Genomic DNA, 24,162 nt, shown 5'->3' on the forward strand with positions numbered 1-24,162 from the left:
CACTCACCGCTGGATCCGGCGAATGACTTTTATATGGAATCGGCACAAATCTGCTCGGCAGAAGAAGAGATAGCCTGTCCATGCGATCTCTCTGTCCGATTGGTAGATTTCGGGACTGGCAAGTAACCCCCCACCAGTAGGAATCGGGATAGATACTTTTGACGCCGATGGTACGGATATCCTGTTCAGGCCTTCTTGGCACCGAAACTACCCCATGTTTGGCAACTGCTGACTGGTACAGGCCATCTTCTTAAGCCCTTCATCTTTTTACCCTGCTCCCTGGAACAAATTACCGAGAATACCGAGCTTTTAGGTTCGGAGAGGGAACAAGTCTTGAGGTTCATCGGAACTATGGTGAGACTGGATCCCGAGGACGGCCTTAATGCCAGTGAGCTTCTTGGATCGCCATGGTTAGCCCCATGGTATGAAAACACATCGGCAACACTCTTCATTTGGTGGCTGAGCCCTTTGGTAATTTCTGAGGGTCGTGCCCCCAAGTCTCAAGGTACCAAGCTGTGAGCTTGACCGGCCTAGAATCTAACACACATGGCCATGATCGTTGGATAATCAAGATACGAATCTCATTCCGCTCTTGTACCCTGAGATTGGACTCGATTCTAGACATTCCTTCAATTCTGGACTTTAAACCGCAGCCAAGTCAACTGTAGTGTATCACGAATACGAACTCGAAGGCGAATACGAATGCGGCACATTTGCGAAGACGAGTACGGTGGGGGCATTGAGACAATCGTGTAAGCACTTGGCGTCTCGACAAGGGCAACTACAATTATAAAAGAAAAAGGAGTTGTAAATATATGGTAGCTCTTCTCTATGAAAGAGGAGAAAAGGTGCATTTCCTCCACTTCCACCGTGGTGTTGTTGAACCCGTTCTACCTGTCGTTTCTTCTATCCTCCTCCCCCCACCCCTTTTGACAATTCGACGACACAGGTGTATCATTCTTGGCATCAAAATCGGCCGAAAATGTCTCTCTTAGACTCTGGAGGTTATCTAGGTGTCCCTGATGGCTCCAGCGTTGTTTTGCGGGTGGTCGGTTATGCCATGAGTGCCCTGTTCCTCTCGGTTGTTGCCAATATCGTTTGGCAGATGCTCCCAAGGGGAAAATCAGAACCTCCTATGGTGTTCCACTGGATCCCCTTTATCGGCAATGCGGTTTCCTATGGAATAGATCCATTCCGGTTCTACACCGACTGTCGCAAAAAGGTAAGGGGGCTAGTGAGTTGGGAGAAGGGTGGGACTCTGCTGACGGCCACATCTTTGCACAGCACGGCGACGTCTTCACCTTTATGCTATTCGGGCAGCGGATGACAGTCTTTCTGGGAATCAAAGGCAACGAATTTATACTCAACGGAAAGCTGCAGGACGTCAACGCAGAGGAGATCTACGGCCCGCTGACGACGCCCGTTTTCGGCCGCAATATCATATACGACTGCCCGAACTCCAAGCTGATGGAGCAGAAGAAGTTTATCAAGTTTGGCCTGACGCAGAGCGCCCTCCACACCTACGTCCAGCTGATCGAGAAGGAGGTGCTCGACTACATCAAGACGGCACCAGCGTTCAAGGGCCAGTCGGGGACCGTCAACATCCCCGCTGCCATGGCCGAGATCACCATCTTCACGGCTGGACGAGCGCTGCAGGGCGAGGAGGTGCGGAGGAAGCTGACGGCCGAGTTTGCCGACCTCTACCACGACCTGGACCTGGGGTTCCGCCCCATCAACTTCCTCGTGCCGTGGGCTCCGCTCCCGCAGAACCGACGTCGCGACATTGCCCATGCCAAGATGGCGTCCATCTACGTCGACATCATCAACCGGCGGCGCCAGTCGGGGAAGCGTCCCTCGGAAGAGGACCCGGACATGGACATGATCTGGCACCTGATGGGCTGCGTGTACAAGGACGGCAGGCCCGTCCCGGACTTGGAGATTGCCCACATGATGATCACGCTGCTCATGGCCGGGCAGCACTCGTCGTCGTCGTCGAGCTCGTGGATCATGCTGCGCCTGGCCTCGCGGCCCGACCTGGTCGAGGAGCTGTACGAGGAGCAGATCAACAACCTCGGGGCCGGCAGCCGCAGCAAGGCCGTCCTCGAGCCGCTCCGGTACGAGGACGTCGACAGGCTGCCGCTGCTGCAGAGCGTCGTCAGGGAGACCCTGAGGGTGCACTCGTCGATCCACTCGCTGATGCGCAAGGTCAAGAACCCCATGCCGGTTCCCGGCAGCGACTACGTGATCACCCCTGACAAGGTGCTGGTGGCATCGCCCATCGTCACGCACCTCGACGAGGCGTACTTTGCCAACGCCCTGGTGTGGAACCCCCATCGCTGGATCGACAACGTGGAGGTGGAGAGCGAGGGGGACATGGACATGGTGGACTACGGGTATGGAGTCGTGTCCAAGGGCACGCGCAGCCCCTATCTGCCCTTTGGGGCGGGAAGGCATCGCTGCATTGGGGAGAAGTTTGCCCATGTCAACCTGGTCACCATCATCTCCACCATGGTCCGGCACTTCAAGTTCAACACCGTGGATGGCAGGTCGTGGGTCCCGCCGACCGACTACACGTCTCTCTTCTCTCGACCTATGCAGCCTGCCGAGATTCGCTGGGAGAGGCGCTTTCCGGAGGAGTAGAGGCGCTGGTGGACAGTTACTACTACTACTACTACTACTAGTAGTAGTAGTTGGTCTGGCCAGATACATGAAAAAACGTCTAGTCGCTTATAGATAACTTGCACCTGGTTGAAAACAACCTGTATTCTAGTACTGGTATCCTCCTCTATTACTCATACATGGCTGTCTCATTACATCAACATGGCAAAACGTCTTGCTGAACCGAATATAAACAACAATATCATGAAGCCCACAGACATAGACAACAACATCAGATACAGCAAAACATACCAGTCTCCAACTCCGTTATTCGTACATGATTCCGAGTCTCCAAAATGAGCTCCATGCCGACCGCCGTTTTGCCCAGGAAAAGGACGCGAGCCACCCGACTGCAGAAAGCTAGGAGCAGTAGCATGTGATCTCGGGCCTTTCCCAGAAGCGGCGAGCCTTCATCCAGCGGTACAGCTCCCTCATCTGGATCATCCCCAGGCGGTATTCGACGGCGGTCCCTCCCCGGTGATCCATCTTCGCCCTGGATGCCCCACGGCGGAGGAGCCACTTGCTGATGTCGTCGTGGTGCCACCAGCAGGCCGCCATCAGAGGCGTGCGGCCCTTCTCGTCGGCTGCGTCGATCTCGGCGCCGTTCTCCACGAGGAGCTGGACGACGTTGAGCCACCCCATGGCAGCGGCCACGTGCAGGCATGTCTTTTGGCCCGCGAGGGTCTTGCTGGGATCCGCACCGCGCTCGAGAAGCTGCTCGATTCTCTCATAGGCGCCCTGGCTTTGCTTTTCGTCCCAACGTCTTCGCCTCTCTCTCTCTGCTCTTTCTACGTCATCTCGGTCATAGTAGTATGGGTAAATAGGCAAGCCGCCCCGGTCACCATCATCGCTGCTGTCGTTGTCGTCATCATCAGCATCATCGTCTGGGTTGAACGTTCTCTCCCGCCATTTCAACGCCATCGTCAAGGCCGTCGACCCGTCGTTGGCACAGGCGTTCATATCCGGCCCGTAGTCAAAGAAGGCCTGAGGTAGGGCTACGTGGCGATACCGGTAGTTCTGGTAAGCCCGGCAGTAGTCTTCCGACGTGATGAGCGGCGTGCGGCCTCGGGCGTCCCGAGCGTTGATGTCGGCGCCGTGCTCTAGCAGCAGCATCACCAACCTGCTGTCCACGGGTCTCCTGACGGCCAGGTGCAGCGCCGTGAGCCCGTCCAGGTTGGGGCTGTTGATGTGCTTTTCGAGGCCCAGGTGCAGGAGATATCGCACCTTGTCAACCTGGTCCTGTCCATTCTTTGCTTCCAACACGAAGCGATGCAGGACAGTGTCGTGGTTGGTGGAGATGTGGTCGACTGCCGCCCCGTGGTCGATGAGGAGCTGTATATGGTCCAGATCGCGCGCCTCATACAGCGGAGTCTCGTCATACTCGTTGAGGGCATTGACGTCGGCACCGTGCTCGAGAAGGAATCGGGCCGTCATCGCGTTCTTCGCCGCATGCAACGGCGTGTCCCCCCAGTGGGGGCAGTGAGCATTCAATTCGGCCCCAAACTGGAGCAGCAGCTGGATGTGACGGAGACTGTCTTCGTTGTTGCAATGCAGTGCCGCCAGTCGAAGCGGCATCAAATAATGACGGTTGGAGCTATCCAGATCCTCCATCAATACAACCCTTGAGGTGAAATCCTGAACGACGTTGACGTTGACGCCGCCGTTCTCCAGCAACATCTCGAGACAGTCGACGAAATCATACCTGATAGCCACGGCGATGCCTCTGTTGGGATCAGCGCCGTGGTTCAGGAGCAGCCTCAAGACTTCCCTGCGGCGCCACGCACGATCGTCTGATTCCGGCAAGGGAGTACTCCTCATGCCTTGTATGGCCCGCCTCACCGCCATGCTAGGATCGGCACCCTTGGCGAGCAGAAGCCTGCAGACGTCGACATGGCCTTGACAGGCGGCCTCAGCCAGCGGCGTCATACCTATCTCGTACTCCCTGGATCCTGCACTCTCGGCCAAAACTCCATCCACCGCAAGGAGGGCTTCGACGACTTCGGTGATGCCGTTCTCGGCCGCAAACGACAGGATCCTCTCGCCCTCGTGACGCGCGTCCCTTTTCAGATATGCCCATCTTAGTTTGTCTTGCGTCCATCGAAGTGCGATCAGCATCTTAGCAATGTCGTTGTGGCCATATTCAAGGACCTCCTTCAGCGTGCCGAGGGTGTAGATGCCATCGCCCCAGCGAATGTCCTTCTTTATAACCTCCGGCAGGCCTTTGTGCAGGGCCCAGAAGATCCGTTCCTGGTGCACGATCTGGGACCCCCCGGAGGCGTATAGATGGGGCTCGGTGATCCGGTTGAACTGCCGCGACATCTTGGACATGCGGCTGAGCCAGGGAGCAGCAACCTCTGTCTCCTCGGCGAGTTTCCCGATGATGTTGTCCAGGAGCTCCTCGGGGAGGTCGGTGAGATTTGGCCTGCGAGGAACTGCGTCTCCCAGGCCATTGGAGAGTGTTTGCTTAGGAGACGATGAGTCCCCGGGGGGGCCAGGGGGGTCTCGGCCACAAGAAGGTAGATCCCCCGGGAGCTCATCGGGGTTGGCGTTGAAAGGTTCGAGATGCATCTTGGCTTGCTTAGAATAGCAACGTGTTGACGACTTGGTGTCAGGAGTTTCAATGCTCACTATTTGCAGAGGTAGCTGGCCACGATATGATGCTAGAGAAAAGTTCAATAGACTGGACTCTGGGAATCTGTCCTGGTACTTATACCAGGATTTGTTTGTTTACATGAAGCTAAGGTTCGGTTGGGACTTTCAACTTGAAATCTACAAGCAGATTGAAACCTTAGGTGAGCGCCATGTGGGATCCCACGTATAACTCGCGTTGGCAAGTAATATCATCCCTATCCAGCCACAGGGACATAATACACAAAATTGACTTTAGCCCCCTATGTAAGTAAACAATGGGAATAGAAAGTAAACAAAGAATGAAATCACAAGATAGTTTAGGACAAGCAGAACTGGACCCATTCTGTTATTCTATATTGGATACAGATACTCTGTGCGAATTCATGTAATAAGGGGGGATCCATCCGATTTGGTGACCTCGGTTGTCCAGTCATGGGCCTGATTCGTGACCAAAACTTGGGTCGGTGTCTGCCAGGTTCTTCTTCTTTCCAAAACACACCCAGGTCCCGAGAATCGCAGAAATGGCCTAGGTTGCCTCTCCTTGGATTCCCCCCAACGGAATTAGACCTGGATCACTCGAAGCTTCTTGTCCATTGACTCACCAATATCCTCCACATGAATGCGCCGAGCAAACATACACCCAGATTGTTGACTTCTAGAACTTCATCTTGGCGTATGATGGGCACCTTGTGCTACCTATTCTCGCACTCGTCGCTGGTACAACGGAAAGATGGCGTTATTTCCGGCCGTAGTTCAAGCCCCTTACTTTGACGTTCGATGCCAGAGTCCTGCAGGCGTTCCGGGATGAGGAGCCAGGGTCGTAGGGGCTCCCCATGAGACTTACTGAGCTCCTGAGCCTTGCAGTTCATGAGATAGCCGTCAACCTGTACACTCTCGATGATCGTTTTTCAAGGGGTGACGCGGTGGACCAGGATGAGCTGGCTCGGTGGCCGTTGGAGGTTCTGAGGGGCGGGCAGGAAACGGTGCTGGGCAGTTCTTCTTCATGAGATGATAACCTGGCCAGTATCATCACCCACAGGACACCCTGGGGATGAAATGATAGTAATTATTTAGTAGGCCTTATCATCACATACTACCATGTTCTATGAGCATCTCAATGTTTCTATTTATAGTCATAGAGTAAGCCGCATACTGACAGGTGGGGCTTGTTCTGCTCGAGGAGTCCAGACTACAGCCTCCAGATTCAGGCATAACATTCTACTTCAGAGCTGAGGTCGCCCCGCAAATTCCACCCTTTGATTTCTTGGCGTACCCCATATGTATGTAGTAGCTGCTTCCAGGCATACAATATTAATACATAGTACGACAAAAGAACTCAGCCGCACCTGCATGATATATACTCCGCCCTTCTTCTGCTGACACTCAACTTGCGCCAACCTCCTCATCTGTGTATTTGCAGAATTGAAGTTGACCGATATTGATAACCTCGAGCCTACTAGTCCGCGATATGGGAATTCCACAAGATGGCAGTGCTGCTGCTAATTCAAGCCCCTCACTAACCCTAACCCTGCTCGACAGGATCCTGGGAGGGGTAGCTGTTGCAACCAAGGCTCCAGCCCACGACGTCGACAAGGCCAAGAAATTGTTCGACGAGGCTGCAAAGAATATCCAGCTCGATGAGAAGGCCACTTCAGAGTCCTGGCTCAGTGCCCTCTCCAAAGGGCCCCCGAGCCTCCCTGCTGAGGACGCCACGCCCTTCGGCCTGGCGAGACTGACAATTGCAGTTGCCTCTCTCCGAGAACATTCCCGTCGCGATATCCCCATTGATGAGGCAGGTCTCAGTGCTCTCTGGGGTATAGTCCACCAGGTTCTCAACCTCCAAGCCCTGCAGGACGCATGGATCCCCTCACGGAGCGCCCAGGGGTTCCTCGCCGTGCCACTCTGTAGCATCACCCGAGATGGGAACATCGACGAGCTCATCAGACTCCATGTCTGGCTCCCAGATGGCAGCAGAGGAAACCCCGACTTCTTCATGCACTCGCATCAGCCCTTTGCCCAGAGCTGGATCTTGGCCGGCCAAGGCACCGATCACCGATACGAGGTTCAGCAAATCGACCATGCCGCCAATGCTACCCATGCCATGTACGGTCCATCGTGGAACGCTGGAAAGGGTCCGAGCAAGACATATTCGACACATCAACAGTCATCCGTCGTTGCGCCCACAGGAAAATGGGGCATAGCCAAGAAGGCTGAGAGCAACGTCCACAGACAAAACGACACGTATACCATCCCCGCCGGTGTCTTCCACAGCTCCCAGATTTCACCCGACGTGCTTCACGCTACGCTGTTTTACTTTGACTCATCTCGCGGTTTTATAAAGGATGCGCCAGTCTTGGGACCAGTCGAAGGGGAGCCGTACACCCAGCTTCGGGATCCTGCTGGCCAGACAGCCAAGTCCCTAGCAGGCCATGTCCAGCTCATCCAGTCGTGGGAACACCACATGGAGGAGGGGCGGGGGTACTCTCGGAAAGCCGAGTGGGAACACGCGATGCGGTCTTTCAACAACGCACTGAGCCTCTGCGACAATGCACGGGCGCTCCTGAACGTTAAGCGGTACCGAGGCCTCGTGCTGGGGGAACTCGGAAACACAAATAGGCGATTTGGTCGATATGCGGCGGCAGAGGAATTTCTCAAACAAGCATGCCTAGAGCTCCAGGGATCTGCCGAGGATGCCTCGTTTCAGGGAGAGCTCGGCGTTGTGTATCGACACATGGATCGCCTGCACGAGGCGCAGCGTGCTTTCCAGTCACAGTACACAATCGCGAAGCAGCTACACCTCGACTCAGAGGCGTGCCGTGCAATTGGGAACGTTGGCATGGTAAACTATCAGCTCTCCGAGGCACTCAAGGATGACTCACTCCTTGCATTGGCGATAGATCAACTGCAGGAGCGTGTTGACCGATGCAATTCCATGAGAAGCTCCATTCTGGCCGGTGACTCCGAGTCTTCTTCCGCAAAGCAACGGCTCGGACAGTTGGATGTTTGGACAGGCGTGGGACTTGCTAGGTTATCCCTCTGTTGGACTGCGCGCAAGGACTTGGACAAGGCTGCCAAGGCAGCAGAGGACTCCCTGCAACTTTCCAAGAACTCGGGCGACCCAACTGTCATTGCCATCTCGCGATTCTTATATGGTCGGGTGCTGGCGATGAAGGGCCAGAAAGAAAAAGCTCTGCGCCAGTTCAACGCCAACGACGGATGTACTTCTTCCATTTCTTTCTGCAAGGAGCCGTCCGACGAACACAGGGGCTACCTGGAGTACCTTGTTGATGTCGGAGCTGACATGGACCTCGTGGATGACCAGGGGTACAAGGCACTGGATTATGCCGTCTTCAACGGTGACGGGATCTCCACTGGTCTTGTTTTAAAGGGACTCCGGCGCCAGCTGGGTCTTTTGGAGCCCAAAGTGGACGTGGATGACCAGCTGCGACGGAGGTCCAGAGAGGCCAAGCTGCGAAAGGGGTACCGCGAGCTGTTCCAGGAGAAACTCAGATCAGCCCTTCTCTCAGGGGGAGACGGATGCATCCAAAAGCTACGTGCCGCGTATGCCGACGCACTGGAAGCGGACAAGGACAAGAGCGACATGTTCGACTATTTCAAGGTAGTTCCCTACAAAGAGCTGCTGCGTCTCGGGAGAATCCCTCGCTCAAGCGACAATCTGTTCCGGCGGTTCGCCAGTAGTAAGGAGGTGGAGAAGGGCCAGCTTGTCATATTCTTCTCGTATCGGTGGTTGAGTCCCCTGGCGCGTCCCGGTGGTGGGAGCCCGGACGACGAGAAGGGTACGCAGTACGGGAGAATGTTGCAGGCCATTGATGAGGTCCTAAAATCTCACAAGGATGTCGATCCTGAACAGGTCCAAATCTGGCTGGTAAGTGAACCCAACTTTTCTGGAATGCTCTACTTACAACGTGTGCTTGTAGGACTATGCCTGTGTGGACCAAGACAACCCAGCGAGCGGTGTCGATGCGCTTCCTATGATCCTGGCCCAGTGCGACATTGTCATCAGTCTTGTTGACAGTGAATACTACGACAGGGCCTGGTGCTCAGTCGAAGTCATGATGATCAGTACGCTGATCAAGTCGTACGGCGTTCACGAGTGGTATGAGCAGCCCGTGGAGGGAAATGGGAAGGCTCGTAGTTATGGTGCTCTAAGACCCGGGCCGACGGGGATTGAGATTCGGATGGCGGAGAAGCAACTGAGCTACGAGGGGGATCGACCGACGGTCTTGTTCCTGGAGAGGCAGAGTAAGTTGCTTGGGTGAGCAGTGTTTGCGTTGCACGTAAGGGCGGTATGGGCTTTTAGGACGAAGAGAATACAATACCATCCTTGATGATTCTGCGAGGCAGGATGTGAATGGGTGTTGTAGGAGTGTTCAAAGGCGACTGTTCTGGTAGAAACTGAAGGAAGAGTGCTCCTGCCGTCCCAAGTCGGCTTATTGGTGCATTTAGTCGAAAACAACCAGTAGGGTGGCGGTTAGGTCAGCGCCATGTTACTACTAGTAGTAGGTATACTACCTTGGCTAACATTTCTTCTCACTTCCTAGGCAGCATTCAAAGGGCGCATCGATCCTATCAAATTGACTCCTGGAGATCAAGGCCGCATCTGCGTACTACTAGCACTAGTGCTGTCTATTAGTAGGTACCTTTCATCGAGACAGTAACATCAGGAAAGCACCAAAGACGCCGCAGAGAACACAGAGAATGCGATCACATCAGATAAAGAGGGTGGTGTGGGATCAAAAATGAAATTTTCGACATGTTTGCATCTGAATGGTGTCCTTTCTACTTACTTTATTCTTTCATTTTTTTCTGGACTGGAATGACTCCTTCGACCGGACGGCTTCGTTAGTACCTTCCTTACTAGGTAGGTACCTACCTTGCTATTGAAAGAGGTGTCATATTGTCACGTGTTACGAAAGAACGGAGAAGGAAGGAAGGAACAGCTTGTTGAGATTGCCATAGCCATAAGGCTGCTGCTGGCAGAGACATTGGGGGCCAAGGTGGGGGAAAGAGGGAGATGGAAGGAACACTCGCCGAGATTGCCATGAGGTTGCTGTTACTAGAAAAGACATCCAAGATGGCTAGGAACTTGGAAGAGGGCACAAAATGTGCGCATCACCAAGTTTCTTGTAAACAATACCTAGTCCCAGACTCGGCGTGATCTGCATCAAAACTCCACCCGCACCATGCGCACCATACGCGCCATACGCACACCAGGGCCGACTAAGACAGCATGATGCGGAACAACCACCTCCTTCACATCCGTGGATGCTGCAATGACATGACGATCAGCTTCCTGAAGAGCCCCTCATTTCCAACATACTCGAGACGATACGTAAGCAGGCATCCGCGACCTTCTCTGGCGGCCGCAGACGGCGGTATGGCTGCCGTAGCACCGAGTGGCAGAAGGTGCAGACTGAGACCTGATTCAATGCAACGTGGCACTGCCGCTTGAGCAACTGGACAGTCTGGACACTTGGACAGTCTGGACAACCCCATGGACCACTTAATCCCTATCGGGAGCTGATCAGGCCTCGAAACACGCAGCTGCGGTCTTTGGAAGCTTAGCTGGAACTTGGCAGCCATGATTGGCGTACTGGGAGTCAGCCACCCGTTCCCCACGGCTCGAACCGAAGTGCCATTCCCGGTCGTCCGTCACGGTCCGTCACGTCCGCCACGTCCGCCACGCTCCGCCCTGCTCCGTCACGCCCGTGTACGTTTTCTGCGAGATTGCCGAACGGCGACCAGGGTCAGGACCGGGGTTATCGAGGATCACTACCTAGTGGATCACTGGCTCACTGGCTCACTGGATCGCTGGATCGCTGGATCCAAGGCCCCAAGTCTCGAACCCTGCGGCTACATTACATCGTTCATAATTTATGACTGGGAAGTCACGTTTCCGCCAGCCCACCACACACTGCTCCTGGATCCCTTTCGATCCACGAGACCAAGACACCGGCCGAGATGATGCTTTCCAAATGGGCTGTTTGAGTCGTAGAATTGTAGAATTGAAGGAACACGATGGATAATCGCGGCAGCGATGCGGAATCCTGTCGTGGACCTCAGTCCTCGTCGCAGCTTAAGTGACTTCCAGCCATGTAGCCATGTCCCAAGTAGGTGCCGAGTCCCACGAGGCCCTGGTTGCCAGAGTATCACGACAGGGCGTCCCCATGGAGAAACATGCGGAGAAACTTGGCATAGGTAATCCCTGGATCCGACCAAGATCCGGAGTTGAAGAAGTACTATGGCCCCCATCCACGGGAAATGGCGGCACGTCACTGCCTCCAGCCCACATTGCGATCATCGAGGTGCCGAGGGATACCAAACTCGGCACCTTTGTTTCCGAACAGAGGTCAAAGACGTCAGCCGATTCACTGATCATCTGTCCTTCCTTGACTGCCATTGCTAGGTATTGAAAGGTGTTTGCAGGTGGAGTGGCTGGGCACTAGAGACCGCGAAGTGACAGAGCATCAACCCCATCCGCCACTGTTCTTCTCACTTTGCGACGTTGCCACGCGGCACTGCTACACTGTCACTATCTCAGCACGCCCCATTCCTCCCTAGAGCGTCCCATCTCCGTCTCTAGCCAAGCCCGTCACTGGCGCCATCTGAATCCACCAGGTGCTAGGTACCAGCTGCCAGCTGCCAGACACTTGGCCGGTCCGTTGTCACTGTGGGCCTCCGGCCGATTCACCCCAAGGCTTGAGATTTCCTCTACATATAATGACTCCTCTTCAAAATCGCACACCTTGATACTTACTTTCCTTTCTTTCTTCTTCAACCCTGATCCTGATCTTGGCTCCGAATCGCCCAGCACTCTTGCATCGACCACATCGGATGCTCACGATCCCAAAGGAGCACACGAGACAACAAGAGACAACACGAGAGGCGTTTAGAACTATATAACCCTCTCAAGATTTCCATCTCTCGCAACGAACGAAGCTTTACATCCTGCTGACAGCTTCAACACCGAGCATCGTTGGCCATGGCGGGCCACTTCTCGGCGGCCAAAGAGGCCATGTTCGCCGTCCGGGCGCGAATGAACCATGACGCCATGATCTATTTCATTGCTGCTATTGCCTCCATGGCTGTAGTCTTTGTTATCCATCATTTCCTGCGTTTGGGTGCCGGCAAGATGAAGAAAGTCCATGTGCCATCCCCACTGCTGGCTGTTACACGGTAAGACTGAAACTAACAAGCGTTCTCTTGAAAGTCTAAATGCTAATGTTTTGGAATAGAAAGATTAGATTCTTCTCCATTCGCAAGGTCCCGGCACTTCCCTCCATGGGCCATGCGGGTCTCGTATCCCTCTACGTGATTACAAATATCGTTCTGATGTTCGCGCATGTCGACTACAAGAACATGGCTCTTGTTCCCAACTTGGCTTCCAGAACAGGCTGGTAAGTTGCACGTCCTCGAGCCGACAAGTAACCTGTTTCTGATTATCCCCAGGCTTGCGATTGCCAACATGGTCCTCGTTGTCTTCTTGGCCCTCAAGAATACCCCTCTGGCCTTCCTGACTTCTTGGTCCTACGAGCGACTCAACGTACTCCACCAAGTGTCGGGATGCATGACCTTGATCCATGTCATTCTACACGCCTCTTGCTACTCCGCCTACTTTGTCCTGGACGGCAGGTCCAGCCGTCTTCTCCAAGTCGAGGAAATCTACGGCATGGTTGCTGGCATTAGCTTCCTCGCCCTGGTCTTTTCTGGCGTCGTGATTCGTCCTTTCTGGTACGAGCTCTTCTACTACACGCACATCTCATTCTGGATTGTTGGCATTGTAATGGTTGGGCTTCACCAGCCCGAAATCAGCAAGAAGATCATCTTTGCAACTTGCGTGGCTGGTGGGATCTGGGTTCTCGACCGTCTCGTGCGCATGGCCCGGGTTGCCATGTACAGCTTCTCCAACGAGGCTACTCTCCATCCGCTCCCGAATGGTGGCACAAGGATCACGCTCAAGAAGGCCCCGATGGGTGCCAAGTCCGGCAAGCACTGCTTCCTCTGGATCCCCAAGATTCGCTCTTGCGAGACGCACCCCTTCACGATTGCCTCCGCCGACCCTGTCGAGTTTGTCATTGCCTCTTACGATGGCTTCACCCGCGACCTCCACCAATATGCCCTAAAGAATCCAGGTGTCTCCCTCAAGGCCAGCGTGGACGGACCTTACGGCACATTTCCACCCCCCACCGACTGCGACGAGATGATTCTCGTGGCAGGCGGCAGCGGGGCCTCATTCGTCTTTGGTGCTGCTCTGAATGCTCTCAAAGTCATGGCTGCCGACGAGATGAAGCGCATCACCATCATCTGGACAGTCAAGCAACAATGTAAGTTTTTGACTGACATAAGAAAAACAAGAAAGTATACTAATCGCAATCTAGCCCAACTACAGTGGTTCTCTCGACACATTCGTGCCTTGCAGGCCGAGGAAAGAGTCTCCATTCATCTCTATGTTACCCAACCTCCTACTTTGGAGGGTGTCCCTGGCACCCCCAACGACGAGTCTCAGAAGGAAAAGAATGACTCTCCCAATGTGACGGTCATGACGAACCTAGAGAGAGAGCCCCTCCCTAGGTTGAACACGCATCTCTCCTTTGACTCGGAAAAGGGATCTCAGTCCGAGAGCGATGCGCCGTCGTCTATCCAGAACGCACCGATCGAGTACAAGCGGCCCGATGTGCCGGCCATGATCCGCGCCAAGATCGATGAGACGCCAGTCGATAAGCGCGTACTCATCATGGGATGTGGCCCCGATGGCTTGATCAGAGCTGTGCGCAACACTGGCTCGGAATGCATCCGCGCAGACGGCCCGGCTGTTGAGATCCATTGTGAGCAGTTTGGCTGGTGAACAGTGAACGGTGAACGGGGGGATTTTTGATTTGTTCTTGCATTCAGCTACGGGAGTTTGTGTGATTTTGAAGAAAAATGCCAGGAGTACGAATACATGGTTTTGTGAGTTTGGCGGCAGGGTGATGAAGTTGGCACAGATTGGACCGATGCTACAGCAATGATGATAATGATGATTTTGTGGATACGGAAAGGTCGGGTGCGAGGGCTGGGGAGGAATAGATGACTGAATTGAGTATGATGCTTGTCACGTTGTTACCCGCCTGAAAACGTGACAATGATTCCATTGATTCACTTCCACTAACGAACAGCTTTTCACATCTTTGCCCTCTGCACGGCCGCATTCTCCAACCCCTTCTTGACTTCGGGATCCAGCTCATCGCAGCACAGAATCGTCGTACCCCTCAGCGCCCCGATCCGATGCTCCTTGTTGACCCTCTGATAGTCGTCGCTCGCAGCCATGTCGGCAAAGTGCAGCACGCTGGGGTAGTGCGCCACGGCGATCTCATCCCACACCCTGTCCTCCCCCTGCTCATCGTCCGTCAGCACGGTGCCGACCACCTTGGCGACGCCGCCGCGCCGCCTGCCCACCTCGGTGGCGAAGGCCTTGCCGTAGGCCTTGTAGCTCTCGAGCTTGCCCTCGTGGAAGGCAAGGAGGTTGAGCATGGAGATGGGCGTGCGTGGCGTGGAGGGCTGAGTGAACCACGAGAGGAGGTCCGGTGTCAGGGCGAGGTCGTCGCTGGACGACGACAACGAAGAGGAGGAGGGGGAGGAGGAGGAGGAGGAGGATGATGGCGAGTTGGCCTTGTCGAGGGAGCCTGTCAGCGGCGGTGGCGCGCTGGTGGGGTGGAGGAGCTGGGCGTTTGTGCGGGCAAAGTTGGCGATGAGCTTGGAGGAGATGCCCACAGTGAGGGTGTAAGTGGCTTGGATGTGGGATGATGTGAGGGCGGCGGGGAGGGAGACGGCGGTAGGGAAGATGACAAGGAGGTCCCAGGCGGTGGAGGCGAGTGTCTCGAGGGACGACTTTTCAGGGGGGGAGGCGTCGGATATCCAGGGATAGATGATCCAGCGGAGTGGACGGGCGATGAGGATGGGTCGAGGCGCGGAAGAGGCGAGGAGCGGGATGAAGGTGGGGATTGGGGTGGACGGTTGGAGGGAGATGAGAAATAGCGATGATGCGGGCATTTTGGCAACGGGCTCTTGGTGATGGCAATTATGCTACTCTTCTTGTCTGATAAAATTGTGATGATGAGGGTCAGTGACGAGTGAAGAGATTGACACCAAGTATGAAGCAATCATGAGTGATTGGGAGGGACGTTGAGACAGCCGAGCCGAGGCAGAAGCGAATGCGGGGCTGCCACCGATGGTCTTTGCGTGAAACCGGGGAATCTGCTCAACGGAGTTGGTGTCCAGCACGGTGTCCAACCCCTGCCAAATCATTGTGATTCGGCTAAGAGCAGTCGGGAAATCCTTGCGAACGGCAGGGCCAACTGCGGCCCTCCGAGTCTGTAGGCGGCGGAGTCGGACTCGGCGCTGCGCCGAAGCAACGCCCCACCCCGGGCCCGTTATCACTGTATCGGGAGTCGGTACGTACCGAAATTCGAATCAGCCCAGTCGTGGGTTTGGAGAAGGAGCTCTTATCTCGTCGAGTCTCACCTGCCCCACCCCCCGCCTCCACCATCTCCCGCTGTTGTCGCCAAATTCTCCTGGTCGTTCCTTCCCAAGTTCTTGCGCTCATGGACTGAATAATCTCAATTCGTGACTGCCCTGCCCCGTGACCACTGCCCTGCCAAGATGCCTCCTCCATCCCTTAATATCCAACCTCCTCTCCTCAATTCTGCCTGTCCCTGGGCCACCACCGCTGAGCATCTGCGCGCCCTCCTCGAATCCCCATCAACCGGCGCCATAACGGTACGGACGAGTCTTATCGATGGCTTCGACCACCAGCCCTCACGCCACCGCTTCATCTTCTTTGATCCATCCACGACGGAACCGGGCAGGGGAGGCACTTACTCATTTCCGGATCCTGAAAGGTCGCCCATAGCACCTGGAGAGTATAGACAAGACGGGGCGCAGAGCAGAGCGACTCTCAACACTCTCGGCTACAGTCCCATCACTTTGCAGGAGTATCTCGTCATTCTTCGTGACCTGGCGACAGAGCTTCCCCATCTCCACCACAAGACGGTCATCATCTCCGTGACGGGGGGCAAGGACAATATCAAAGCGTGCTACGATCTAATCACCTCTCACGCGGGCGCCATCCCCTTTACTCTGGCCATGGAGGTCAACCTCAGCTGCCCCAACATCCCTGGTGCCCCTCCAGTCGCCTACGACGCTCAATCCCTGACGGAGTACCTGCAAGCTCTGCCCGAGCAGCCGTCCATCCGGGTAGGCATCAAGACGCCCCCCTATACGCACGCGGGGCAGTACCAGGCCCTTGTTTCAGCCCTGGAGAGCTCCAATGCAGGCGAGAGGCTCAGCTTCATCACATCTACCAACACCTTGGGATCCTGCCTGGTCCTGGACGACGCGTGCGAGGCGCCCGCCCTACCGGCCGGGGGCGTCGGAGGCATGGCTGGTCCCCCGCTGCACCCGCTGGCGCTGGGAAATGTCGCCACGATCCGGAGGCTCCTGGATGAGAGAAAGGGCTTGGCGGGAATTGCCATCATTGGTGTTGGGGGTGTCAGCAACGGTCGCGGATACCGGAGGATGCGCGCGGCCGGGGCCTCTGCCGTTGCCCTCGCCACAGCTCTTGGAAGAGAAGGGACAGCAGTGTTTTCGAAGATTGAAGGGGAAATTGGGGCCAAGTTGTGATATCCATGCGTCCAGCGATTGTTAGACCCGCAAAGTCGCCATTGAGCATTGGTGGGTACCTGCACTGGTTCCGGATCGACACTTCAGCACCCGACGAACATGTGGAGCAGAAGATAGTAGAGCCTTGCTTATTCAGGTCACAAGAATTAATACCCGGCATACGTATTCCCAATCGAGTCGAAGCCATTTGTTTTCCATTACACGCAGAAGTCCTATGGGGTCCGGACCGGAGGCTTCTCTCCGCAACCTAAGTTAGCGCCGGCATTACATCACGTTGTCCAACACCGACGACATCATCTTCTTTCGCCCATTTCCCATACCAAGCTTTCCAAGTACCGAAGAACTAGGGAAATGCGTGGGGAGACTTCATCATAAAACTAAATACCCATGCCCAGTGAACGTGTCAATGGCGTCCACATTCTCCCGGACCAATCGCTGCCAGTTCACTCGCCGACGTGTGCTTGACGTCAATGGCAGTGGGACACTACGACATTCAACCAGGAATGCAGTCGAACATTGAGGATTATGTCACGGTGTGTCAAGGTGGGCTCATATACCCATGGCTTGCGCAAGCATTGGATCCCTTTCGGTGGCTACCCATAAAAAGGGCCAGAGGTCCTCCGCGCGTGCGTTTCCCAACCTGGATAATAACCCTCCAAGAGCGCCGATTCGAAGCACAAATAGCCTCGATCATCAGCCTAGAGAATATTGAGAATCTATCTCATGTCTCATATCGTACCCGAATCAGTAAAGCAGGCCATAATGGGTTCCAAGGGGTCTCAAGCCAAGGCGGCCCAGCTTGCTGCCAACACGGTCGAGCCCACCAAGGACAGCAGGATCACGTCCGACTTTGGCACCAAGCAGACCAACACAGATGACTGGCTGCGTGTCAACAAGGAGGATCAGATAGGTCCCGGTCTCATTGAGGACCCTTTTGCCAGAGAAAAGGTAAGCGTCAATGTCACCCAGCCCCATAGATCTTCCATCTCTGACATGTATCAAGATCCACCGCTTTGACCATGAGCGTATCCCTGAGCGCGTTGTTCACGCCCGCGGCTCGGGCGCCTTTGGTACCTTCAAGCTTCATGAATCAGTAGAGGAACTCTCAAACGCTGGTGTTCTTACGGATACGTCGCGCGAGACGCCTGTGTTCTTGCGCTTCTCCACTGTGCTCGGCAGCCGCGGATCTGCAGACACGGTGAGAGATGTTCGGGGCTTTGCTCTCAAGATGTACACCGAAGAGGGCAACTGGGATATCGTGGGCAACAACATCCCCGTCTTTTTTATTCAGGGTGAGTACATGGCCATCTGGCCCGTCGCCTTTCAAACACCCCCTAACAGTACCGCCTAGACGCCATGAAGTTCCCCGATGTTATCCATGCCGGCAAGCCTGAGCCGCACAACGAAGTTCCCCAGGCACAAACTGCGCATAATAACTTCTGGGACTTCATGTACATGCACTCTGAGGCTACGCACATGTACATGTGGGCCATGTCGGACCGCGCTATCCCACGCTCTTTCCGCATGATGCAGGGCTTTGGCGTCAACACCTTTACCCTCACCAATGCCAAGGGTGAACGGCACTTTGTCAAGTTCATATTCACTCCGGAGCTGGGCGTCCACTCGCTTGTATGGGATGAGGCCCTGAAGCTGGCTGGACAGGACCCTGATTTCCACCGCAAGGACCTTTACGAGGCTATTGAGAATGGCGCCTACCCCAAGTGGCGATTCGGCATCCAGGTCATTCCCGAGTCAAAGGAGCACGAATTTGACTTTGACGTTCTCGATGCTACCAAGGTCTGGCCCGAGGATCTCGTGCCCGTACGTTACATCGGCGAGCTTGAGCTCAACCGCAACGTCGACGAGTTCTTCACTCAGACGGAGCAGGTCGCCTTCTGCACCAGCCATGTCGTTCCGGGCATCGGCTTCTCCGACGACCCCCTTCTTCAGGGCCGCAACTTCTCCTACTTTGATACCCAGCTTAGTCGCCTTGGCGTCAACTGGGAAGAGCTTCCCATCAACAAGCCCGTCTGCCCCGTCATGAACTTCAATCGCGACGGTGCTATGCGCCACACCATCTCCAAGGGCAAGGTCAACTACTGGCCCAACCGCTACGAGGCGCAACCACCGGCCACCAAGGCCGAGGGAGGCTACGTCGACTACCCGGAGAAGGTGGTCGGCATCAAGGAGCGCGCCAAGAGCTCCAAGTTCCGAGACCATCTCTCCCAGGCCCAACTCTTCTACAACTCGCTCTCCGAGGTTGAAAAGGCCCACGTTCTGTCGGCCCTGTCCTTTGAGCTGGACCACTGTGATGAGGCAGTTGTCTACGAGCGCCTGGCCGGTCGCCTCGCCGACATTGACCTAGGCCTTGCCCGCTCTGTCGCCGACATGATCGGCGGTCCCAAGCCCGAAAAGGCGGCCAGGGCGAACCCAGGCAAGAAGGCTCCCGGGCTGAGCCAGATGGAATACCTCCCTAAGACGCCCACCATTGCCTCGCGCCGCATCGCCATCCTCATCTCGGAGGGCTACGACCCCATCGCCTTCAGCGCCATCTACGGCGCCATCAAGGGCGCCAAGGCCCTCCCCTTCGTCATCGCCCGCCGCCGCTCGCCCATCCACGCCGAGGGGGAGGACCCGTCCTCGGGCAAGGGCATCATGCCTGATCACCACTTCGAGGGCCAGCGTAGCACCATGTTCGACGCCATCGTCATCCCCGGCGGCAAGGCGTCCGTCGCGTCGCTGTCCGCCAACGGCCGCGCGCTGCACTACGTCCGCGAGGCGTTTGGCCACCTCAAGCCCATCGCTGCCACCGGTGAGGCTGTCGACTTTGTCAACAAGGCCATCCAGTTGCCGCAGATCAACACGTCGTCGAGCCACAAGGCCACCGAGAGCTACGGCGTCGTCACCCTGCGGGACGCCAAGCCGGAGCATCTGGGTGAGATCATCACTGTGGCCAAGGAGGCCGAGGGCTTCCTCGAGAAGTTTGTGTACGCTGTGAGCCAGCACCGATGTTGGCAGCGTGAGCTGGATGGACTGAGCAAGATGGTGGCGTATTAAAAATGACCGAGGTCAAAACATGTAGGGATGAATGGATTGTGATGAATTAATTACGGAGTATTGAGATTTTGGGGATTTCCCGTCTGTCCTTGGCGCTGATAACCGGCAACTGTATTTGAGGGTATTGATCGAAAATGACAATGATATCCCACGAGTTCGCTTGCTAGATATAAACTTTTACGACGATCCGGTCGTACTATGTGATGCAACCATGTACTAAAGAAACCCAGTTTTCCCAAGCCATAGACGCCTTTTACTTGAAATTCATGTTGTGACTTGCCTCGTCGTTTCTTCGCTAGCTTGCCCCTGATTCGCAGCACTCTCCGTGTCCTGGTTCGAGGCATTCCCTCTGTCCGGGCTTGAATAATTCTCATTGTGCTGGCTCTCTGGCTGGGCTCCCAGCTTGGTGGCAATCTTGCCTAGAAAACCGCCGTTGGCAAATCGACTCCAGCCTCCAGGGGTTTTCTCGTCAGGCCTGGTCCGTCGACCAGATACAAGCTCATCTGCAAGGATATCCTCGTCGGTACCGATCGCAGATAAAGGCACAGCTATAGGGTCGACCATGGAACGCGCGTCCCGGACGGCCTCGAGGAAGATGGGGTAGGCCATGACGAAGACCTGCAGGACGACAATGATGATGTAGCTCGTCTGGGCGCTGCCGCCCGTTGAGACGATGCCGTATATGATAAAGGGCACGACGCCGCCTCCCGAGCCACCCATGGTGATGAACGCAGCAGCTCGTTTGGTGCGGCGGCCCTGGCCGCGGAGACCAATCGCAAAGATGAGGGGCCAGACGGGCCCCTCTGCGAAGAAGAAGAGGATGATGGGAATGAGGAGGAGGTTGGGGTTGGAAGGACGCAGGACAACAGACAGAAGTGCGAAGAGGAAGGAGAGAGCAATGGAGATGGTGAGGAGGGTGCGGGGCCTGGGGACGCGGCGGTGCGATATAGAGAGATACGTCAGCCAGCCGGCCAGGAACCGCGAAATGGCAAAGGCACTACGGCCAATTAGGAGGTAGTCGGGGATTGAGATGGCGATGCCGGGGGGGCTTCCGCCAGGCCTCGAGGAGCTCTGTACTGTATGCTTGCTACTGTTGCTCCCGTTGCGCAGAAAAGACATAAGCAGGACATTGAAGTAGATACTGTTGCTCTCCTGTGCAGCAACGTAGAAGTATTGGGCTGCCACGGCAAGAACAAGGCAGATTGTGCGGAGCTGTAGGGGGCCAAGAATCTTCTTCTGTGGATCCACGGGGAGACACTTGGCCGAATTCTCGAGTTCCTGATCACCAACTTCAGGCAGCGGCATGTAGTAGAAAAAGAGGGCGAGGGCGGCACAAAACAGCGTGATGGCTAGGTAGGTCCACTGCACGTTGACGAGGGTTGTGCTGGAGCCGGAGACGGAGTCCTTGTGCGCGATGTCGGAGAAAAAGACCTTGTTGGCAAGAAGCCCGGACAGTACGCTCCCTGTGGCTTGGACTGCTTGAGCAAGTAGCAGTCGTGTCTCGCCAAACTCCGGAGGACCACAGAGAATAATGAAGGCATTGGCGGCAACCTCGAGCACCGAAAGTCCGAAGCCAACGATGAAGTTGGACACCATGAAGCCGCCATACGATCCAGTGACAGCTGAGGGCCAAAAGATGATGGTGCCAATGCCGTAGATGCTGAGCCCCACGATGAAGGTCACCTTGAAACCTCCCACATTCTCCATCTCATTCTTCTTGTGCCGCAGGGAGCGATTGTGCTCGTCGCGACGCAGTATCCACTCGCCCACAAGGAGGGGGCCAAAGAAATAACCACCGCCAAAGTAGGCACTCGTCAGTCCCAACGTCTGAGCGGTCGAGAACTTGTTGATACTGGCAATCACGTTGTTCAGAGTGTTGAGCAGGCCGTAGGATATGCCCCATAGGAGGAACAGGATGGCGACAGTGCTGCAGTACTTGAAGGACTCGGAAGCTGACGTCTTGAGCATGCTCTTCGGCTTGGCCATGTTGACAAAACCAAAGTACACTGCGTTTTCCGTGGCTGAGGTCCGTTGTGTCACGCTGGGGCGTGGGCGCTCGCTGAGAGGGGGTTGGGCGTTCTCTCGGAGCATGTCGGGGACCGTCAGGAACTCGATTCCAGTCATGGTGTCGTCGTCATCGGTTGTCGGATAAGGCAGGGCCGCCATAGGTGGGACGGCCACGCTGGGAGATGCGGGTTGACTATGGTGAGATGGTGTCTCGGTCTCGCGGTTCTTTGATGCAGAGTTCCTGGTGGCATGGGGATTGTGAAGCACCGAGGGAAGCAGCTTGAGGATGAGAGGCTTGAGTGTTGGGATGCAGGCACAGGTGATGCCAATGTTGACTTCGATGGCACTCCACATAAAGGAGCGCGATGCGTTCCATGCGAAATTGGTCTGGCCGCCAAAGGTTGAGCCGGAAGTTCTGCTCGTGCCATTGCTTGCTTCGGTGAGCGCGGTCTGTAGGAAATATATCCTGACAACGTCGACAACGGTTACTGGATGCTGTTAGCCAAACCTCTTCTCCGTAAAGGAAAGACAAGGACATACCAAAGATACCCAGGCTGAATAGAAGGACAACCGCTACTTTTTGTCGCTTTGGAAGCCGCATACCAGTGAGGACGGGTATAGGGAGGCAAAGGAGGCACAAGTTGGTGATGATGTTGATTGGAGAAGAGCAGATGAACTCGGTGAGTAGGGGTATACATTTGAAGTCTCCAGAGTGGTAGGGGTCCCATGCGGCATAGATTGGTCTGCATTCTATGACATGGTCAGCATCTCGTTGTTGGCAACACAACCGTGGGTTGGAGGGCTTACGGAAGATGTTCATTAATGTCAGGATGGCACCGGCCAGGTTAACAACTGCAAGCAAAGCCCAACTCCAATATTTTAAAACAAACTGGGTATCTTTGAACAGACGGAGAAAGAAGATGAGCACCGAGGATTTTGTCGCCATGAGAGCCGGGTTCTAGGTAACATATCAGTTCGGTGGCCAGGCGTTACACAGTCTGTGGGAGACGCCACTCACGTATAAAATGCTAAAGACGTATTCACACCGGCGCAGAGTCCCGCGGTCTTCCTGAGGAATGTCTACATCGTGCTTCCCCAGGCCGTGGGCGGTGCCAAGGGCAATGGTGAAGGACAGGAAGAAGGCTATGAGCCAGGCGAGTATCATGACCCTGTCATCCCAACGGACGCGACGGACAATGAAAAAGCGAGATACCAGACGCGCGGCAACAAATGTTGTGGCAAGGACGAGAGTGGCAATGGAGACTGCGAAGATGGTGGGCCCATGATTGGGGACATGGGAGTCCGGGACGACTGAGGATTGGAACATGGCGGTCGTTTCGACATTGACGCCAGTTGAGGACGGGGAGAGGGCCGTAGGCTAGATCAGCGAGTTCAGTTCCCAAGCCATTGTCTCAAAAGGCGTCGAGCACTCCAGGTGAGAGATTCTGTGCCATCCGCGTGCAAGAAACTGCGTAGGAAGAGTGCGGGAAGTGGGGGACAGTGTCGTGTGGGAGCGCACCCGTGTCGTGGTGTGGTGCCGCGCCGTCGTCGTGCGAGGTTGCGCTTCACGTTGTCTAAGTCCGGGGATCGACAGTTGTTGGAGCGCTGGTCGCAAGCGCTGGTCGCAGCGCCAATAATGGCAGCCCGTATGATGATGATGTGCAGCCCGGGCTGTCACGCAGAGGGCGGGCGGCAGTGGGTTTCGTCGGCGAGGCAGGAAGCAAGAAGATGCGTGCGGTAGATGAAGTCGTGGATTTGAGGTCGGTGGTGGTCGATTTGCGAGGGCTTGCGACGTGGCGCGCGGGCGTGTGTGGGTGGGCGAGCTGGCGAGGGCCCAGCGCTTCGACCGCTTTACCCCAGGTTATTTGGCAGCAGACCCGGTCCCCGAGCTAGTATTATCAATTTTCCCCCCCTTCTCGTGGAACAACCGCAGCCTGGACTCGATCAAGTTGGGCGGAGCCGCGTTGCCCGTGTGCGGTATGGTGGTCTCAGTTAATCCTCGTAATAATTGGCAGTCGATTGCCAGCGGGCGATGGATCGTGGTCGGCGCAAGAAGCGCAAGTCGCCGGGTAGTCGGGGCCTAATAAGCGGCTGAAACGACGATGCAGACTCCTCTGGCAACCTGGTAAG

At 55.5% G+C, this 24,162-nt stretch overlaps 8 protein-coding genes across 8 annotated transcripts; 5 read left to right on the forward strand and 3 right to left on the reverse strand.

Annotated features, from left to right (window-relative positions):
* Positions 1-982: 982 nt before the first annotated feature.
* ERG11_2 (cytochrome P450) lies at positions 983-2,640 on the forward strand (the record flags this gene model as incomplete). Its single annotated transcript, XM_083191821.1, has 2 exons — positions 983-1,222; positions 1,285-2,640. 2 exons carry the CDS (start codon positions 983-985, stop codon positions 2,638-2,640), a joined length of 1,596 nt encoding a protein of 531 aa, XP_083053035.1.
* Positions 2,641-3,018: 378 nt separating this feature from the next.
* ACO1O0_002352 (uncharacterized protein) lies at positions 3,019-5,226 on the reverse strand (the record flags this gene model as incomplete). The annotated part of the gene is made up of 1 exon (XM_083191822.1): positions 3,019-5,226. One exon carries the CDS (start codon positions 5,224-5,226, stop codon positions 3,019-3,021), a length of 2,208 nt encoding a protein of 735 aa, XP_083053036.1.
* A 1,547-nt stretch (positions 5,227-6,773) lies between these two features.
* On the forward strand, positions 6,774-9,569 carry ACO1O0_002353 (tetratricopeptide repeat protein; the record flags this gene model as incomplete). Its single annotated transcript, XM_083191823.1, has 3 exons — positions 6,774-6,779; positions 6,860-9,175; positions 9,228-9,569. 3 exons carry the CDS (start codon positions 6,774-6,776, stop codon positions 9,567-9,569), a joined length of 2,664 nt encoding a protein of 887 aa, XP_083053037.1.
* Positions 9,570-12,292: 2,723 nt separating this feature from the next.
* On the forward strand, positions 12,293-14,155 carry ACO1O0_002354 (ferric reductase NAD binding domain-containing protein; the record flags this gene model as incomplete). The annotated part of the gene is made up of 4 exons (XM_083191824.1): positions 12,293-12,486; positions 12,546-12,707; positions 12,760-13,634; positions 13,689-14,155. 4 exons carry the CDS (start codon positions 12,293-12,295, stop codon positions 14,153-14,155), a joined length of 1,698 nt encoding a protein of 565 aa, XP_083053038.1.
* Positions 14,156-14,469: 314 nt separating this feature from the next.
* ACO1O0_002355 (uncharacterized protein) lies at positions 14,470-15,339 on the reverse strand (the record flags this gene model as incomplete). Its single annotated transcript, XM_083191825.1, has 1 exon — positions 14,470-15,339. One exon carries the CDS (start codon positions 15,337-15,339, stop codon positions 14,470-14,472), a length of 870 nt encoding a protein of 289 aa, XP_083053039.1.
* Positions 15,340-15,948: 609 nt separating this feature from the next.
* On the forward strand, positions 15,949-16,968 carry URA1 (dihydroorotate dehydrogenase; the record flags this gene model as incomplete). The annotated part of the gene is made up of 1 exon (XM_083191826.1): positions 15,949-16,968. The coding sequence occupies one exon, from the start codon at positions 15,949-15,951 to the stop codon at positions 16,966-16,968; it is 1,020 nt and encodes a 339-aa protein (XP_083053040.1).
* A 723-nt stretch (positions 16,969-17,691) lies between these two features.
* cat1 (catalase 1) lies at positions 17,692-20,025 on the forward strand (the record flags this gene model as incomplete). Its single annotated transcript, XM_083191827.1, has 3 exons — positions 17,692-17,916; positions 17,972-18,260; positions 18,320-20,025. The coding sequence occupies 3 exons, from the start codon at positions 17,692-17,694 to the stop codon at positions 20,023-20,025; spliced, it is 2,220 nt and encodes a 739-aa protein (XP_083053041.1).
* A 264-nt stretch (positions 20,026-20,289) lies between these two features.
* Positions 20,290-23,359, reverse strand: ACO1O0_002358 (major facilitator superfamily domain-containing protein; the record flags this gene model as incomplete). The annotated part of the gene is made up of 4 exons (XM_083191828.1): positions 20,290-22,520; positions 22,636-22,782; positions 22,840-22,990; positions 23,051-23,359. The coding sequence occupies 4 exons, from the start codon at positions 23,357-23,359 to the stop codon at positions 20,290-20,292; spliced, it is 2,838 nt and encodes a 945-aa protein (XP_083053042.1).
* Positions 23,360-24,162: the final 803 nt, after the last annotated feature.

Source organism: Amphichorda felina (genome assembly GCF_050947745.1).
Source record: "Amphichorda felina strain 45539 chromosome Unknown scaffold_2, whole genome shotgun sequence".
Taxonomy (NCBI): Eukaryota; Fungi; Ascomycota; class Sordariomycetes; order Hypocreales; family Bionectriaceae; genus Amphichorda; species Amphichorda felina.